The 16,904-nt window shown below is 67.5% G+C and overlaps 10 protein-coding genes across 10 annotated transcripts; 6 read left to right on the forward strand and 4 right to left on the reverse strand.

Moving 5' to 3' along the window:
• Positions 1-44: 44 nt before the first annotated feature.
• On the reverse strand, positions 45-1,093 carry MICPUCDRAFT_51981 (uncharacterized protein; the record flags this gene model as incomplete). Its single annotated transcript, XM_003062478.1, has 2 exons — positions 45-445; positions 484-1,093. The coding sequence occupies 2 exons, from the start codon at positions 1,091-1,093 to the stop codon at positions 45-47; spliced, it is 1,011 nt and encodes a 336-aa protein (XP_003062524.1).
• Positions 1,094-1,799: 706 nt separating this feature from the next.
• Positions 1,800-2,288, reverse strand: MICPUCDRAFT_51982 (uncharacterized protein; the record flags this gene model as incomplete). The annotated part of the gene is made up of 1 exon (XM_003062479.1): positions 1,800-2,288. One exon carries the CDS (start codon positions 2,286-2,288, stop codon positions 1,800-1,802), a length of 489 nt encoding a protein of 162 aa, XP_003062525.1.
• Positions 2,289-2,822: 534 nt separating this feature from the next.
• On the forward strand, positions 2,823-3,733 carry MICPUCDRAFT_11334 (uncharacterized protein; the record flags this gene model as incomplete). The annotated part of the gene is made up of 3 exons (XM_003062246.1): positions 2,823-2,897; positions 2,997-3,191; positions 3,422-3,733. Coding segments are annotated over 3 exons (582 nt in total), but the record flags the coding sequence as incomplete, so codon positions are not given.
• Positions 3,734-4,450: 717 nt separating this feature from the next.
• MICPUCDRAFT_48497 (uncharacterized protein) lies at positions 4,451-6,734 on the forward strand (the record flags this gene model as incomplete). Its single annotated transcript, XM_003062247.1, has 3 exons — positions 4,451-4,543; positions 4,755-5,355; positions 5,499-6,734. The coding sequence occupies 3 exons, from the start codon at positions 4,451-4,453 to the stop codon at positions 6,638-6,640; spliced, it is 1,836 nt and encodes a 611-aa protein (XP_003062293.1). The 3' UTR covers positions 6,641-6,734.
• A 49-nt stretch (positions 6,735-6,783) lies between these two features.
• MICPUCDRAFT_48498 (uncharacterized protein) lies at positions 6,784-8,321 on the reverse strand (the record flags this gene model as incomplete). The annotated part of the gene is made up of 1 exon (XM_003062480.1): positions 6,784-8,321. The coding sequence occupies one exon, from the start codon at positions 8,319-8,321 to the stop codon at positions 6,912-6,914; it is 1,410 nt and encodes a 469-aa protein (XP_003062526.1). The 3' UTR covers positions 6,784-6,911.
• A 528-nt stretch (positions 8,322-8,849) lies between these two features.
• Positions 8,850-10,478, forward strand: MICPUCDRAFT_42080 (uncharacterized protein; the record flags this gene model as incomplete). The annotated part of the gene is made up of 1 exon (XM_003062248.1): positions 8,850-10,478. One exon carries the CDS (start codon positions 8,850-8,852, stop codon positions 10,476-10,478), a length of 1,629 nt encoding a protein of 542 aa, XP_003062294.1.
• Positions 10,479-10,552: 74 nt separating this feature from the next.
• Positions 10,553-11,319, reverse strand: MICPUCDRAFT_45867 (uncharacterized protein). Its single transcript, XM_003062481.1, has one exon. The coding sequence runs from the start codon at positions 11,311-11,313 to the stop codon at positions 10,693-10,695; it is 621 nt and encodes a 206-aa protein (XP_003062527.1). The 5' UTR covers positions 11,314-11,319; the 3' UTR covers positions 10,553-10,692.
• Positions 11,320-11,778: 459 nt separating this feature from the next.
• On the forward strand, positions 11,779-12,045 carry MICPUCDRAFT_8917 (uncharacterized protein; the record flags this gene model as incomplete). Its single annotated transcript, XM_003062249.1, has 1 exon — positions 11,779-12,045. A coding segment is annotated over one exon (267 nt), but the record flags the coding sequence as incomplete, so codon positions are not given.
• Positions 12,046-12,484: 439 nt separating this feature from the next.
• On the forward strand, positions 12,485-13,850 carry MICPUCDRAFT_42082 (uncharacterized protein; the record flags this gene model as incomplete). The annotated part of the gene is made up of 2 exons (XM_003062250.1): positions 12,485-13,204; positions 13,713-13,850. 2 exons carry the CDS (start codon positions 12,485-12,487, stop codon positions 13,848-13,850), a joined length of 858 nt encoding a protein of 285 aa, XP_003062296.1.
• Positions 13,851-14,094: 244 nt separating this feature from the next.
• Positions 14,095-16,719, forward strand: MICPUCDRAFT_51992 (uncharacterized protein; the record flags this gene model as incomplete). The annotated part of the gene is made up of 4 exons (XM_003062251.1): positions 14,095-14,337; positions 14,522-14,649; positions 14,810-16,255; positions 16,443-16,719. The coding sequence occupies 4 exons, from the start codon at positions 14,095-14,097 to the stop codon at positions 16,717-16,719; spliced, it is 2,094 nt and encodes a 697-aa protein (XP_003062297.1).
• Positions 16,720-16,904: the final 185 nt, after the last annotated feature.

A 16,904-nucleotide genomic window follows, 5' to 3' on the forward strand; every position in this document is an offset into this window, starting at 1 on the left:
GGGCCGTTCCATACAAGCGAATGTCGGGGTGGAGTTCATAGGCGTCAGTTGGCGTTGAAAGGCGCCGAGGGCGGGGATTGAAAGCGTGTTGTGGGCGGAGAGAGACGACGGCAAAAGTCCTTAAGGATCGGCGTCCACCACGCCAACGCGGTCGTATGGGGACCAGTGTATAGAACGCACCTCAGCTTGTCGTCCGCGTCCGCCGCCCTCGCCTCGGCGCGTCGTCGCGCCTCCGCGGCTTCCTCCGCCGCCTTCGCTTCGCTCGCCGCGTCCGCCTTGGCCGCGGATAGCGCGGCGGCCGCGGCGATCGCTTCCTCGCGAGAACCGTCTCCGCTCGCCGCGATCTGCGCGCGCGCCTCGGCAAGCTCCGTCTCGAGCTGCTTCTTCTCCGACTCGATGCCTTTCCCTTTTTTCACCGCCTTGGAAATTTTCTGCGACAGCGACTCTGCGTGGGTGAAGCGATCGGTCAGTCGAACGTCTTACCGGTCAAACGTTGAAAGAGAAGCGCGGGTGAAGAGTGACGACGGTAAAAGTCCTTAAGGAACGGCGTGCACCACGCGAACGGGGTCGTATGGGAAGCAGTCTCACCGTTCTTTTTCGTCGCCTCCGCTAGCTCCGCGCGAAGCGCTTCCAGCTCCTCCGACGCGCTCGACGCGTCCGCTGCCGCCTCCCGAAGCGCGCTCAGCGAGGCGTCGGCGGCGTCGAGCTCACCGCGGAGCCGCGTCGCGTCGCTCGCCGCCGAAATCGCCTTCGCGTTCGCCTCCTCGAGCCGCGCGTCCGCCGCCGCCGCCGCCGTGATCGCCGCCTCCGCGGATGCGGCGCGCGCGTCCGCGGCGTCCTTCTCCGCGCGCGTCACCGCGTCCGTCGCCGCCGCGAGGTCGCGCTCCGCGTCCGCGCGCTTCGCGTCGGCAGCCTTCACCGCGTCTCTCAGGTCTCTCTCGGTCGCCGCGAAGGACGCGCGTTCGCGTTCCAGATCGTCGCGCAGCGCCGCGGTCGCCGCGGTCGCCGCCGCCGCCAGCTGTGCGTCGTCGCCGCCGCCGCCGCCGCCGCCGCCGCTCGACGCCGAGGCCGTCGGCGGCGTGGACGGCGCCATCGGCGACGGCGCCGGCGGCGCGATCGGCGACGGCGCCGGCTCCGTCGCCTCCGGCGGAGACGGCGACGCGTCGCCTCCACCCATCACGTCGCGCAGGCGTTCTTCCATGCGACGCGCGTACTCGTCGCCGCCGTCGGGGGCGTCCTCCGCGGCGGGCGCGTCCGCGGCGGGCGGCGGCTTGCCGCCCGCCTTCGCCGCGGCCTTGCGAAGCTTGAACTCCTCGAGCTGCGGCGAGGGAGGGAGGGAGGGAGGGAGGGGGAGGGTGGGGACGAGGAGGGGTCAGACAGATCGAACGGCACGGCGTCGGGGTCGCTCGTCGAGGCGAGATCCGCGGACGCGACGACGACGCGACGCGACGGCGGCGAGCGCGGCGCGGGGCGCGGACCTTGCGCTTCCCCGCCTCGAGCGAGGCTTTCCTGCGCGCGTCCATGATGGCGTGACGCCCCGGCGCGCGGTGTGGTGGGAGGACGCGGCGGTGTGACGCGGACGCGCGGACGCGGACGCGACTTTCGTCTCATCACTACCGCCGGGGGAACGGAACGTACAACGGTCGCCGGCGCGTGCTATTGATTTGATACTAACGAGCCATACGATACGCGTCTAGCACTCGCGTACTGTACTACATTTCTACGTTCGTCTCCTAGCTAACACCGCGCGCGCCGACGCGACGCGACGCGACGCGACGCGACGCGGCCTCCTCCCTCCCTCAGGACGTCGGTCGCTTCCCCGCGAGGATGCTCCCCTCCGCGGGCTCGAACAGACCGAGCATGTGCCCGTCCGGCGCACGAAACGCGGCGACTTTCCCCTGCGTCAGATACTTGATCCCGCCGTCCATGCGCGCGCCCGCTTCGATGAGACTCTGCACCGTGTCCTGCATGTCCGTCACCGTGAAGTTCAAGATCGGAGAGTACCCCGTCGTGAGGTGCGCCTCCGCCTCGACGCGTTTCAGCGCGAGGACGACGCGGCCGCCGTCGCGCGGAAGCGACGGCGACGGCGACGGCGACGACGACGACGACGGCGGGGATCTGTCCGTGTGCGCGTCGCCTCCGCCCGTTTGGGCTCCGCGGGGCTCGCTCAGCTCCGCGTAGGCGTCCGTGCACACCTCCACGACGAGGCCGAGGCCTTTGTTGTAGAACGCCGCCGCCGCGGGGACGTCGCGCTGGAGGAGGAGGACGTGCCGGAGGAGCGCGGACATGACGCGGCGAGCGGGCGGCGCGCGCCGCGAGAGTGCGAGAAGCGGAGAGGCTCTCTCGGGAGGAGCAGAGGTACACGTAGGGCTAGAGGGGTCAACTGTTGCCTTTCGCGCTGCTTTCATCACCGGCGATTCGATAGGCTCGACCGCGCGGCTTGACCGGGGAAGAACCCGCCAACGTGGAAGTTTTTTCGCGGTCGTCGGTAAGTCGTTCCGCGGGCCGCGGCGTCTCGAGTTCCCCCGCGCGCGCCTGGTCCGCCCGACGCGCGTCGAACGTTTTTACGACCGCTCGGAACCCTCCCCCACATGTCCTCCGCGACGTCGTCGCCGCCCGCGACCGCGCGAGAGGCGTTCGAGCGCGGCGCCGCGTGGGCGCGAAGCCTTTATCGCGCGAATTACGACGGGTCAACGCAGCGCGTCGACACCAACGCGACGACGACGGCGCCGGCGTCGCCGCCGCCGTCGTCCTATCGCATCGTCGGCGGCGCCGAGGTGGACCCGGAGCGGACGTACCCGTGGATGACGACGTTCAAGCCCTTCGGCTGCGGCGCGTCGCTCGTCGCGCCGAACAAGATGTTGTCCGCGGCGCACTGCGACTTGAAGGTGCGTTACGTGTAAACGTTTTTCACCCACCGCTCGGTTTCAACATTTGATCGCTCCCCCTTTCAACTGACCGGTGAACTCATATTTTCGTACGGAATGGCCCCGAAGAGCTGGGCCGAGGCGGCTGCCGTCAACTGGCACGACAGGACGCTGACGAACGACGCGCGCGCGGAGTTCATAAAGATCGCGCGCGTGGAGCATCACCCGCTGTACGACGCGGACACGCTCGCGTACGACTTGGCGATCGTCACGCTGGAGGAGGACAGCGCGATCGCGCCGGCGACGCTCGACTTCGACGCCGTCGTCGGCGAGGGCGCGAGCGAGGCGCGTTCTATTCTTCTATACACCGGTCCCCGTGCGACCGCGTCGGCGTGGTGAACGCCGATCCTCGAGGACTTTCGTTTCCCGGCGCATCTCTCCGCCCACGCCACGGTTTCGATCCCGACACACCCACCTCGATGCCTTTCAATTTCAACTGACGCCTTTCGACTCCGCCCCGACGTTCGTCGCTTTGAACGATGGAACGGCCCAAGGGGGAGGACCTCGTCGTCATGGGCTGGGGCGCCACCTCCTCGGGCGGGACGACGTCGACGGATTTGCTCGAGGTGACGGTCCCCGCGGTGAGTCACTCGGACTGCTCGACGAACTACGGCGACTCGATCAGGAGAGAGACGATGTTTTGCGCGGGGCGGACGGGGAAGGATTCGTGCCAAGGCGACAGCGGCGGGCCCATCGTGCGGAAGTCGGATCAGAGGCAGGTCGGCGTCGTGTCGTGGGGCATCGGCTGCGCGTGGTCGGGGTACCCCGGGGTGTATTCGCGCGTGTCCGTCGCGAGAGCGTGGCTGTGCGACGTGGACGTCCCGCAAGCGTGCGACGTCGACGACGACGACGACGTTCCGTTTTGGGAGGAGACACGGTTCTTTTATCTCTCGTGCGCGGCGTGTTTCTTGGTCTTCGTCGTCGCGTGCGCGTGCGCGCTCGGGGTTCGTCGGGAGAGACTGAAGCAGCGCGCCGCGAACTTCCCGCCGCCGATGCCGCGGGTGATCGTCGCGGCGCACCCGGCGTACGTGGAGCAGCCGCGCGGCGACGCGGCGCCGTCTGCGCCGCCGTATGCGCCGCCGTATGCGCCGCCGCCGAAAGAAGACGCCGACGCGGCGGAGGCGGCGAGCGATGGCGCGGCGAAGTTTTGCGAGACGTGCGGCGCGGCGTTCGGGGACGGTGCGAAATTCTGCGCGTCTTGCGGGTGCCCGCGAGCGGCGCGGTGACGAGTCGCGGCGCGCGTCCGCGCGTCGGGAGTAGATAGTCTGAGACGAGTTTCATCTTTTCATAATGCCACTCGAGCGCGCACAGCGCGCGATCAACAGCGATCAACAGCGCGCGATCAACAGCGTTCAACAGCGCGCGATCAACAGCGTTCAACAGCGCGCGATCAACAGCGTTCAACAGCGATCAACAGCGCGCGATCGACTCCGGAAAGACCGCGACCAAAAAATCCCGCATCACGCGGACGCGTCCCTTCGAGCTTCCGGCGCACTCGCTCGCGCGCGCGCCCCGTCGTCGGCATGGCGTCCCGACGCGCGCGCGCGCTCCTCGCGCTCCTCGCGCTCCTCCTCGCGTGCGCCTCGCGCGTCGCCGCGGACGCCGCCTCCGCGCGGGTACGCGCCGCGTCGCGCGCGCCCCCCCCCGCCCCCGCCCCGCGGCCCATTACGATCCATCCCGCCCGCGACGATACGTATGTTTCACACTGGTCCCCATACGACCGGTTCGCGTGGTGAACGCCGGTCCTTAAGGGCTTGACAAGATCGCCCTCCGTCCTCACGCGCTTCTTTCCCTCCCTTCTCCTTCTCGGCCCCCTCCCCGTCGCAGCTCGGGAGCGAAGAGAAGCCGACGCCGACGCTCGCGGACGACATCGCGAAGCACAAGGCGGAGCACAAGGCGGAGCACGAGGCGGAGCACAAGGCGAAGCGCGCCCACCACGGACATGGCAAGGCGCCGGAAGAATCGCCCGACGCCTCCGACGCCTCCGCCGCGAAGCCCGTGACCGACGTGATCGCGGACGCCGCGGCGAAGATCGAGGAGCACGGCGACGCGAACATCGCGCACCACGCGAAAGAGCTCGAGGCGCACTCCGAAGCGAACGCGGAGGCGCTGTCGCATTCGAACCCGCACGAGGAGGGATCGCTCGCGGACGACATCCACAAGCACAAGGAGAAGCGGCGGATCGAAGAGCTCGCGAGGGCGGGCGTCGCGGATGGCGCCGTCGACGCGTACGACGACGACGACGACGACGAGCCGGCGGCGGCGAGCGCGGCGGACGATGAGCGCCCCGCCGCGAGCGAGGAAAAGGTGGAAAAGGTCGTGGCGCCGGACGGCGACGCGACGGCGCCGGTCGATCTCTCTCGGGGTTGGAAAGACCAGCGCGTCGCCGCCGGCGTCGACGCCGAAGAAAACTTTTCGGACCGCGGCGGTGAGACTGCTTCCCATACGACCCCGTTCGCGTGGTGCACGCCGTTCCTTAAGGACTTTTCCCGTCGTTACTCTTCACCCGCGCTTCCCTTTCAACGTTTGACCGGTAAGACGTTCGACTGACCGATCGCTTCACCCACGCAGGCGGCGGCGGCGGCTTTTTCGACAAGGTCAAAAGCTTCTTCGGCTTCGGCCCCCCGCGGATCGTGGAGGAAGACCCGGACGGCGTCTTCGACCCGAACGCGAAGTACAGCCTCACGACCGAGGCGCTCGCGTCGGACGTCTCCCGACGCGTGCAGACGTTTAGCGTCGGGCTGGACCCGGACGTGGAGGAGACCGCCGCGGAGTGGTTCCAATCTCTCGGGTACCGCACGATGAGCGGCGACGAGCAGTTCGCGCACAAGCCGAGCATCTCGACGTTGGGGTTCGTGACGCCCGCGTCGGCGCCTTCGATATTTAAGGACTTCGAGATGGCGAAGGCGTACTGCGAGACGCCGGACGGCGACGACAAATCGCTCGGTCGGTTCGGGAAAGATTTCGACTTCGCGAACTGGATCCCAGTCGCGACGTGGACGAAAAAACTCGCGGGGTCGTACCCGGACGCGAAGTTTCTCCTCTTCGAGACCCCGCCGGAGATTTGGTTCGGGCGCATCTCCAGGCGCGCGCAAGCCGCGGAGGAGCGCGCGTTGGAATGCGGCTGCGACGCGAGAGACGACCGGGAGAGTTGGACGATCAGCGACGAGTGCGGCGACGACGTCTCCGGAAACCACTACTGCAACGCGTACCCGTGCGTCTGGGAGAAAACGTTCGGGTCCGCGTCGCCGCTGCTGCACAAGGCGCGCTGGATCGAGAAGTACGACGAGCACGTCAAGGGGGTCAAGGAGGCGTTCAAGCAGCCGTTCATCGGGGAAGACCGTCTGCTCGTGATCCAGGAGAGCTCGATTCGGAACCTCGCGAGGCACCCGCCGGCGAAAACCGCTACGAAGCTCGTGACGTTCTTGGGGATGAACGAGGAAGACCCGGAGAGCTTTGGGTTACGCCACCCTTTCGAGCCGAGGCTCGCGCAGAAGTCGAACGATCACCCGTGGAGGACCGGGTTTATCTTGTTATGCGTCGCGGGATTGGGGGTGGCGGCGCTGGCGTCGCCGAACGCGTTGAGCGCGGGGGTCGCGCGGGTTCGAGACGCGTTCAACGGCGGCGGCGGCGGCGGATACGACGGCGGCGGCGGCGGGAACAGGGCTTTCGAGGCGCCGCACCGCAAGAACACGTACGGAGGGTACGACTGATCTGATGATCCGACGAGAAGAGCGAGACGCGAAGAGCGCTCGCGACCTAGCTATCGTATAATTACTGTACATGCGAAACGATACCACGCGAAAACTCGCGAGTCGTCGGGTTGCGACGAACCAAAGCGAGAGACGACTCGCAAACAAAAGAGACGTTTTCATTACATTACAACAGGTATAAGCATATATGTACAGTACTCACTTCGATGCTCGTGTCGCGCGTCGCTCGCCCGCCGATCACGATCGAGATCGAGATCGATTCCGAACCAACTCACCACGCGTGCGCTTTGATCCCCGCGGACCAACGCTCTTCCGGGGCGACGTCCCACCACACCGCCTTCTTGCTCCACTCGTACTCGAGATGCTCCATCTCGTCGTACGAGATGCCGTTCTCGTCCGCCATCTTCGCGATCTTCTCCGCCTCTTCCGGCGTCCTCGGCGCTCGCCTCTTCGCGGGACTCGAGACGATGTTGTTCCTCGCGCGGGGTCTTTCGTTTTCTTCCTCGACCTGCGCCTCCTCCTCGAGGTCGTGGTGTTCAAACACGGTGGCGGCGGCGGCGTTCAGCCTCACGATCGCGTCCGCGGCGACCGCGTGCGCCCTCGCCTCGGCCCTCAGCCTCTCCTTCTTCGTTCGGAACCCCGTCGCGAACGCGAGCGACTTCTCGTACGCCCCTGGCGCGGCGTCCTCCGCGCCCTCTCGAGACGCGTGCGCGGCGATCCTCTGCGCCGCCGTGCGGTAGCCCGTCGTAAACTTGAGAGCGCGCGCGTACGCGCCTCGCGGAATTTTCACCGCGGCGACGCGGCGGCGACGCGCGATCTCCGCCTCGTGCTCCGCCGCCGCCGCTCCCTCCGCGCGCAGCCTCTGTTCCCTCGTGCGGAACGTCGTCGCGAACGCGAGCGAGGCTTCGTACGCGCCGCGCGGGACGACGGCGTCGCCGGGGGCTTTGAGCGCGGCGAGCTCCGATTTCATTCGCTCGACGTCCTTCGCCGCGGTTTCGGCCTTCGCGGCCGCCCTCGCCTCCGCGCGCACGCGCTCGTCCCTCGTGCGGAACGACGTCGCGAACGCGAGGGACTTTTCGTACGCGCCGCGCGGGACGACGTTGTTCCCCGGCCCCGTCGGGACGGCGCGGCGCGAGAGCTCCGAGAGCAGCTCGGCATCCGCCGCCGACGCGGAATCTTCTGATTCTTCTTCCGCGAAAACCGCTTCATCAAGCGAGGCGTCGTCGAAGCGCCGCAGCGCGTCCGGCACCGCGTCCGGCGCGAACGTCAGCCCCGGGGTCACCAGCGTCACGAGCGCGTCCGCGGCGAGCGCGTGCGCGATCCCTTCCGCGCGCACCCGCTGCGCCTTGGTTCGAAACGTCGTCGCGAACGCGAGGGACGTGTCGTACGCGCGGTCGATGGCGCCGAGCGAGCGCCGCGCGTCGTCGAAGCGCGCCCAGACCTCGCGCGCGATGAGTCTCGCGTTCGCCGAGAAGACGTCGTCGGTCGCGTCGAGGAGATTTACCGCGGAGACGGCGCGCGCGAGCCGCGCGATGGGGCGTCGGACGTAGTACGTGTCCGCGAGGCGGACGGGGCCGATCGTCGCCGCGGCGACGAGCTTCGCGGCCGCGCGCGGGCGCCGAGCGAGCGCGTCCGCGAGGTGCGGCGCGGGGAGGGGCGCGACGGGGGCGGCGGCGTCCATTGTTAATCGTTTCGGCGCTTTTCGGCGCTTTACCCTTTACCTTTCCTCGGGCGCGGCTGCGATCCCTCGAGAGATCGGTCGCGGCGCGGGTGCGAGCGCGCGCGGGAGACGGTGCGAACGCGTGAGCGCGCGGGGGGGAGGATCCAAACGAACCTTCCGCGCGAGTTGGCGTGCGCGCGCGAGGCGGTGTGGCGAACGCGCGCGGAGCGGCGGCGTGAAAAGCGCCCCGTCAGCCCCATTCCCCTCCGCGTGGCAGAAATTGGGATCTTTATTATCTCGGAAAAGATATCCGAAACGTTGTCTTCCGCGTTTCGTATGGAAAAATAGACTGAGATGTACGAAAGTAGTACGAAAGTACGAAAAAACTATCGCACTTACCCCCGACCGCGAACCGTCGTTTTCCGGTCTGCAGCGGTGCAGTGCAGCGCGAGTCGAGCTGCAGCTGCAGGTCACAGAGTGCACTCATTATTGTTCGCTCCAGCAGATCTTCGCCCCCGCGGCCTCGCGGCGCGCGAGTCGGCGTCGATCATGAGCTCCCGCATCGCGGGGAAGTACACCGGCGGCGCCGCCGCCGCCGCCAGCGGCGGCGGCGTCTCGCGCCGCGGCCCGGACTCGTTCACGGAGGTCAGGTACGTTCCCAACCGAGGCGGTTCCGGATCTCGTCGCGCGTCGTCGTCCACCGGAGGCGGAGGAGGGGGATCGAACCTCTGCTGCGCGCTCGTCTTCGGCGTGATCCTCTTCACGTCCGCGTTCCCGGTGCTGTGGTGGAACGAGGGCAACGCCGTCGCGGTGTACGACGCGCTCAAGGAAGCGAAGGACTCCGTCGTCCAAATCAAAGGCGGCGTCGCGACGCCGTCGACGAAGGGGTCGCTCGTGCACGTCGTGGGGAAAACCTCGGGAGAACGCCTGCGCGACGGCGACTTTGGCGTCGCGATGAACGACGCGATCCGGCTCGACCGCGTCGTGGAGAGCTACCAGTGGAAGGAGACGAAGAGCGAGAGGCGCGTGGAGGAGGGGGACGAGACCAGGGTGGAGACGACGTACACGTACGATCTGGCGTGGATCCGCGGCACGATCGATTCGTCCAAGTTTCGACGACCGAACGGGCACCGGAACGCGGGCGCGCCGGAGTACGACGCGAAATCGATCGCCGCGCGAGAGGTGGGCGTCGGCGATGGATTCGTGCTGAGCGAGAGCCTGGTGAACAAGCTGACGCGGAGGCAGACCGTGCGGTTGACGCCGCCGAACGACGACGACGGCGGCGACGGCGACGATGAATTCGAATCCAGACGCGGCGGCGCGCCGGGTCGGTACGGAGCGAAGAGGAAGAAGAAGCGACCGAAAGCGCTCGGCGGCGCGGTCCGCGACGGCGCCGACGCCGACGCCGACGCCGACGCCGAAGACGACGTTAACGCCGCCGACGACGACGCGGCGGGGCGGAAACGGCGCCGCGGGAAGGGCATCGTCGACAACGACGACGACGACGACGACGAATTCGACGCGGCGACCTCGTCAGGCGCCGTCGCGCCTCTCGGCGAGGCGCGACTGGTCGCGTCGTCGCCGCCCCCCGGCTACGCCGTCCTCGACGGCCTCGCGTACTCGCGCGCCGCGGCGGCGTCGAACCCGAAAGTCGGCGACCGACGCGTCCGGTATGCCGCGCTCCCCGGCGGGCAGGTCGTCTCCGTGCTCGCGAAGCAAGGCAAAGGCGGCGCGCTCGTGCCCTTCGTCGCGAAATCGGGGAAAGAGATCGCGTTGGTGCGAGACGGGCGCGCGTCCTACGTTGAGATGATCGAGCGCGCGACGCGCGCGAACGCGACGCGGACGTGGCTCGTCCGCGCGGGCGGGTTCCTGCTCATGTTCTTCGGCGTGGTGCTGCTCACGGCGCCGGTGCGGTACGCGGTCGGGGCGCTGCGATGGATACCGTTGCTCGGAGGGTTCGCGGCTTCGGTGATCAATCTCGGCGTGTTTCTCGCCGCGCTCGCCGTCGCGATCGCGCTGTCGCTGGTCGTGATCGGCGCGTCGTGGATCACGCATCGGCCGGTGATCGCGATCGCGATGCTGGCATCGTCCGTCGGCGTCGGGTGGGCGGCGCGAAGGGCGGGCGACGCGAGCAGAGGCGGCGGCGACCGAACGACGACGACGACGCATCTGGACTGATAGACGCGCGTCTGTCTTCTCTCGCCGCGCGCGCGCGCGATGCGTGCGTGCGCTTCAAACGTCGTCTACCGCGGTCATCATCATCAAGGATACCTTAACTTAACTACATCCTATCGCTGGTATGTAACGCCCGTTCGTTCACAGCGCGTTAAATCATGTTTTCTGGTCTTCGCGTCGTCGCCGAGCCGAGCCGCGTGAAATCCAAACCCATCTGTCACCATTCGCCGTCCTCCTCCGCGATCGGCATCGTCACCTTCAGACACTCCCTCGCCGCGTCCCACTCCGCCTTCCCCGCGTCCGGGTCCACGACGTGCGGCAAGTACACGGACAGCTTGTACAGCGCGCTCCTCAGCCTTAGCCTGTCCTTCTGCACGTCCAGGTCCAGGTCGCGCATCGCCGTCGTGCCCGGGAGGTACATCTTCATCACGACGTCCTCGCAGCTTCGCGTCCCCGGGTCTTTGTTGTGCGCCATGCCTAGGAACGCGTCCGCGGTGCTCACGGCCTGCTTGTACAGGAACTCGTATTTGGGCGTCTTCAGAGCGAAGCTGCCGTCGCCGTCGCCGCCGCCGCCGTCGTCGTCGTCGTCGTCGTCGAAGTCGAAGTCGTCCTCGAGCTCGGACGCGTCCCACACCGCCTTCGGATCCGCTCGCGCGCGAATCCCCCCGCGCTTGACCGCGGGGACGGGCACGCCGTCGTCCTTCCCGACGTAGATCGCGGCGGGGTTGGAGTTGGACGCGCCGGTCGCGGCGGCGGAGGACGACGCGCGCTCGTCGTCGTCGCGGTCGCCGCCTCCGAGGAGGGACGAGATCGCCAGCATGTCGCCGACGCCCGCCATCGCGCGCGGTCAACCCCGCGCGCGATCGAGTCTGGCGTCTTCTTCGCGTCGATCTCGCCGGAAACGGTTCGCGGGCGCGGGCGGTCGTGGTCGTCGCGTCGCGAGAGAGTATTTTTCTAAACGTTGGCAGTCGGACGCGCGCGCGCCCGTCACCATGGGGCTCTTCTCGAAGAAGAAGCCGGAGAAGGAGAAGACCCGCGCGGACGCCACCGCGGAATGGCTCTACGAGGCGATCATACTCTTCCTCCAGGTCCGTCCGTCGCGCGTCGCGCGCGCGTTCGTTCGCGTCCCTCGATCGTTCGTTCCTTTTTTCGCGCGCGGCGTCGTTTTTTTTTCCGCCCCCTCTCCCCCACATCAATCACGTTCGCTGACCGACGTAATCGCCCCCTCCCCCACCCCCACCGCGCCGTCGAGCAGGGCCCGATGTACACGACCCCGCTCATGGGCTTCATCGACGCGCACTGCCTCGTGTTCGACGGCGAGGAAGAGAACAAACTGTCGTACACGGACGTCCACCAACAGTTCAAAGACCTCGTCGAAAAGTTGCTGACCGGGTTCCTCTCCGATCTCGGCATCGTCCCCGAGCAGTTCGTCCACGTCGTGTCGAACGCCGCGAAGACGGAGCTCAACGAGTTCATCATCACGAGCATCCTGACCGTGGACGACTTCACGCAGTTCAAGGCGATGATGGTGAAACGGAACCGCGATCTGACGGACGAGGTGCGTCGCATTCACACTGGTTCCCATACGACCCCGTCCGCGTGGTGGACGCCGTTCCTTAAGGACTTTACTTCCCGGCGCATCTCTCCGCCAGGGTCCCTCGCTTTCAATTCCCGCCCGCGTTGCCTTTCAACTCCACCTGACGCCTTTGAACTCCACCCCGACGTCGCTTTAGGTGCTGCGGCGTCTGGAAGCTGCCGCCGCGGAGGCGTCGCCGAGCCCGAGCCCGGGGCCGGGGCCGGGGCCGCCCCTCCCGGCCGGGACCGTGCTCGGGACGCCGGTGAGCGCGGGGGCGGGCACCGGCGCGGGGCCGAGCAGCCGGCTCGGCGGCGGCGGCGGGAGGCAGGGCAGCGGCAGGGAGGGGTCGTGGACGCCGTCGCCGCCGCCGGCGCAGCGGGGGGGGGCGCCTCCTCCTCCTAGTCCGATCGACGACGGGTTCGACGTCGCCGCGATGCAGCACGCGATGGAGCTGTCTCGAAGACAGCTCCAGGCGGAGAAGTCCGCCGCGGAGTCGGAGCGCGCGGCGGTCGCGCGCGCGTCCAAGTTGAGTAAAAAGTCATCCGCGCGAGAGAAGAAGCTCCCGGGCACGGTCGCCGCGGACGGCTTCGACGCGACCGCGCTCGAGGCGGCAATGAAACTGAGCAAGGAGACGCACGACGCGCACCAGGCGAAGGTCACCGAGGCGGAGGCGAAGAAACGCGCGGCGGAGGAGGCGAAGCGAGCCGCGGAGCGCGCGGAAGCGGACGCCGCGCGAGCGGAGGAGGAAGACTTGCGGAAAGCGATGGCGTTGTCCGCTTCGGCGTTGAGCGCGGAAGCCGTCGTCGCGCGGCGCGAGCGGGAGGAGCTCGAGGCTGCGATCGCGGCGTCGCTCGAGCTGAGCGAGAAGGAGGGCGGCGCCGGCGGCGGCGGCGGCGAGATCGAACCGAGCGCGCTCGGCGGCGGCGGCCGCGGGTACGCGTCGTCTTCGTCGTTCCCGCGCGCCGGCGTCGTCGCGTCCGGGTCGCTCCCGCCGATCCAGCGCGCGCACCAGCCCGCGGGCTACCGCTCCGACCCTAACGTCGTCGGAGTGGACGGGGTAGGACGCAACGACATGGCCGCGGTGCGCGCGGCGGCGGCGGCGGCGGCGGCGTCGCAAGTCGCCGTCGTCGCGGCGAATCGCGAGCGCACCGAGGTGCGTTCTATCTCACACTGGTCCCCATACGACCCCGTCCGCGTGGTGGACGCCGATCCTTAAGGACTTCGCCCGGCGCATCTCTCCACCCAGGGTCCCTCGCTGTCAATCCCCGCCCTCGACGCCTTTCAACTCCGCTTCTGACGCCTTTCAACTCCACCCCGACATCGCTTCGTATGGAACGACCCTGAGACGCGCCTCGCGGCGGTGTCGTCCCCGGACCCCGCGGAGATGGACCGCGTCCGCAGGGAGCGTTACATGGAAGAGCAGCGGCGGATGCTCATCGCGAAGCGCGCCGCGGAGCGAGAGAAAGAGTTGGACGACTACACGACGTCGTATGTGAACCCGATGTACGCGAGCTCGAGGCCTCAGGTGCGTTCTGTTCTTTTTTCAAACCGTTTGCGTTTTTCACCCACCGCTCGTCGGTTTCAACGTGCGATCCATCGCGTCGGTCCCTTTCGACTGACCGACCGACCGGCACTTTTTTTCCTCGCCGAACGACCCGCAGTCCGCGGCGGTGCTGTCGGAGGAGGAGCAGAACGCGAAGCGCGCGCAGCTGCGGAACGAGCTCGCGACGGCGATGCGCGAGGAGCTGAGCGGGAAGCTCGGGAGCATCGCGGAGAGCGGGCGAGCGGCGGAGAGATAGATACTAAAAGTTGTTCACACTTAATGAGGGTGATTTCATCGGTCAGTTGAAAGGTGACGCGATCAAATCTTGAAACCGATCGATGGGTGAAAAACGTTTGCATCGAACGCATACCTGTAAAAGAGGCAGCGGCGCAACCTCCTAATTTATCTTCATCGCGTCGTCGTCCGTCCTCGGACGCACACCGCGCCGCGCGTCGACCGCCGCACGCGCACGGTTCGCGCGCCAGGGCAGGCACCATACCATGTCGCAACTCACCGGCGGGATCCACGACGGCGCTCTCGGCGACCGCTCGCCCTCGCGCGACTCCGCGAAGAGCGGCGCCGGCGCGGGGCGAGGCGATGAAGAATTCAGCGTCTCGACGTTCGCGCGCGACGAATCCGACGCCGCGCGCATCATGCACGACGCGTTTAAGGCTGCGAAAGGGTTCGACGGCGACGTCGTCGACACGAAGCGATGGTCGCGGGACACAGAAGCGAGAGTCAAGGTGCGCGATCGATCGCGTCGCGCGCGCCCCCGCGCCGATCGCCCCTCTCCCTTCGGATCGCGCGCGACGATTCTCCATTTCCGTTCCGCGCAAAATTCATTCACGCTATCGATCGCTCCATCGATGGATCGCTCGGCTCGCTCACCGCCTCCACCCCACCCCGCGCGCGACGTTTATCCATCAGGACATCGTATCGAACGCGCGCGCGGAGGTCGCGCGCGTGGACGACGACCCCGGCCGCGCCGCCATCCTCCTCTCCGTCAAGCGCGATCTGTACCTCCCCGTCCTCGAGGGCGTGGTGTCGATGCTCAAGTGCGTTCTATCATGTTTACGCCGGTCCACGCGCGACCGCGTCCTTCCGCCGGCGCCCTCTCCGTCGCTCTCTCTCGTCCAATGAAACGTCCATGTCATCAAATTCCTAACCAATCACATCACCTCCCGCCACGTCGCCCACCAATCGAACGCCCCGCAGCGACTCGTCGTCGCCCGACGCGGGCGCGATTCTCGACGCGGTGAAGGACATCTTCAAAGATCTGTGCGACGACTGGCGCGAGCTCGCCGACGCGACGCGCGCGAAGGCGGCGCACGCGGAGAGGGAGCGCGCGCGCGCGGAGGCGAGCATGAGCGAGCTCTACGCCGTGGCGAAGCAGCTGGAGCGGGACCTCGAGAGCGCGCGAGCGCACGTCGCGGCGCTCGAGCGAAAACGGCAAACGATGATCACGAATCGTCAAACGAATCCGACGCCGTCGGCGTCGCCCCCGGGGGGAGGGTCGCCGTCCAGCGCCGCCGGCGCGCCGCCGGCGCCGCCGTCGAGCACGGCGCCGTCGACGACGCTCGACCTCGACCTCTCGTTCGACGACTTGAAGCTGACGACGGGAAGCGCGCCGGCGGGAGCGCGCGTCGGCGGCGCGGGCGGCGGCGACCGCGCCGCGCTCGAGCGAGCGCTTCAAGCGAGCGCGACGAAACCCGGCGCGAAGAAGACGCCGAGGTGGGCGATCGACAGCGGAACGCCCGCCGCGGAGGCGGCCGCGCGACGGGGCGTCGGGCGCGGCGGCGAGGGCCAGTTTGGCCCTCCGACGGCGATCGTCCGCCGTCGTCAACGGACGGGTAATCAGTCAGACGTCGCGGAGCCGAAGCGGTGGTCGCTGAAGCAGCTCAAGGACGTCATCGAGGACGTGTGCGACGCCAAGGCGGCGAACGACGCGCGCGCGGCGAAGCACAAGCAACCCCGCGAGACGATGCATCAGCACCTGTACACGTTTTTGAACCACAAGTTTGGCGTCAAGTCCATCATTGCGGAGTGGGCGACGTCCATCGTCGCGGCGGCGGATAAGTTTGCCGACGTCGACTGCGAGGTGGCCGTCTTCGGCCGCGTCCTTCACAACCTCGTCGACGAGGAGTTTCGAAACGAACAGAAAGTCATCGTCGCGACGGTGCGCGAGCTGTTGCGGAGCTACCTCCGGTCGCAGCGCCCGCACGCGAACGACGACGAGATCGCCGACGCGTTGGCGGCGAAGACGCGAGGCGACCTCGCCGAGGACGAGTGGCTCGACATGGTGCGGTTCATGTACGGAAGAAAAGACAGCGCGACGATCATCGAGCGGATGCGCGCGGTGCAGAGCGAGGTCGTGGAGGCGGCGTGGAGGGAGATGGAGAACGAGGAGGGGATCGAGAACGACAAGCCGGGGACGAAGCGCCGAACGAAGAAGGAGATCGCCGCCGTCGCGCGCGAGAAGACGGCGAAACGCGTCCCGTACGAAGACTTTCTTCAGGTGTGTCTCTTCCACGGGTTAGAGACGCAGGAGGAAGCGCTCGCGCCGTTCGCGGAGGCGATCGGCGACATGGACTGCCTCGCGAGAGGCACGCTGAACGAGTCGCAGTTCAAGAAGCTGTGCGAGCGCGCGCGGCATGATCTGAGGTGCGTTCTATACACTGGTCCCCATACGACCGCGTTGGCGTGGTGAACGCCGTTTCTTAAGGACTTTTGCCGTCGTCTCTCTCCGCCCAGGGTCCCTCGCTTTCAAACCCCGCCCTCGACGCCTTTCAACGCCAACTGACGCCTTTCAACTCCACCCCGACATTCGCTCGTATGGAACGACCCTCAGCGACGGGGAGGTGGAGAAGCTCCTCGTGCGATTGGACCCGTGGAATAACAACGCCATCACGGCGAGCACGTGCTACACCGCGCTCGTGCCGGGGCTGAGCGAGGTCGCGGAGGGGATGAAGAGCCTGACGCACGGGAGGACGAGCAAGGAGAAGGTGTTGGGTGGGGTTGGACACGGCGAGCTGTGGAACGTGAGCTACGAGGGGCGGAATTTTAAGGGGCGGGCGAGACGAGGGAACGCGCCGCCGTCGAGACGCGAGCTTCTGCGGGACGACTGATGATGGACAGGAACACCGCATGTGAATATAATTCATCACACGTTACGTTACGTTCTAGTGTGACTGTCGTATGTCGACCGTTTCCGATTCCGATTCTTCTGCTACGTGTTACGTATGATCGTCGTCTACTTTTTACGTCGTTCTACGTCGCCGGTTCCTTCCTACCCAGCCCCTCCGCTCAAAAA

The sequence above is a fragment of the Micromonas pusilla genome (assembly GCF_000151265.4).
Source record: "Micromonas pusilla CCMP1545 genomic scaffold MICPUCscaffold_12, whole genome shotgun sequence".
Classification (NCBI taxonomy): domain Eukaryota; kingdom Viridiplantae; phylum Chlorophyta; class Mamiellophyceae; order Mamiellales; family Mamiellaceae; genus Micromonas; species Micromonas pusilla.

What these genes read in the sequence shown, in the direction of transcription:
- MICPUCDRAFT_45867 (XM_003062481.1), bottom strand. Translation starts at nt 11,313, where the DNA reads ATGGCGGGCGTCGGCGACATGCTGGCGATCTCGTCCCTCCTCGGAGGC.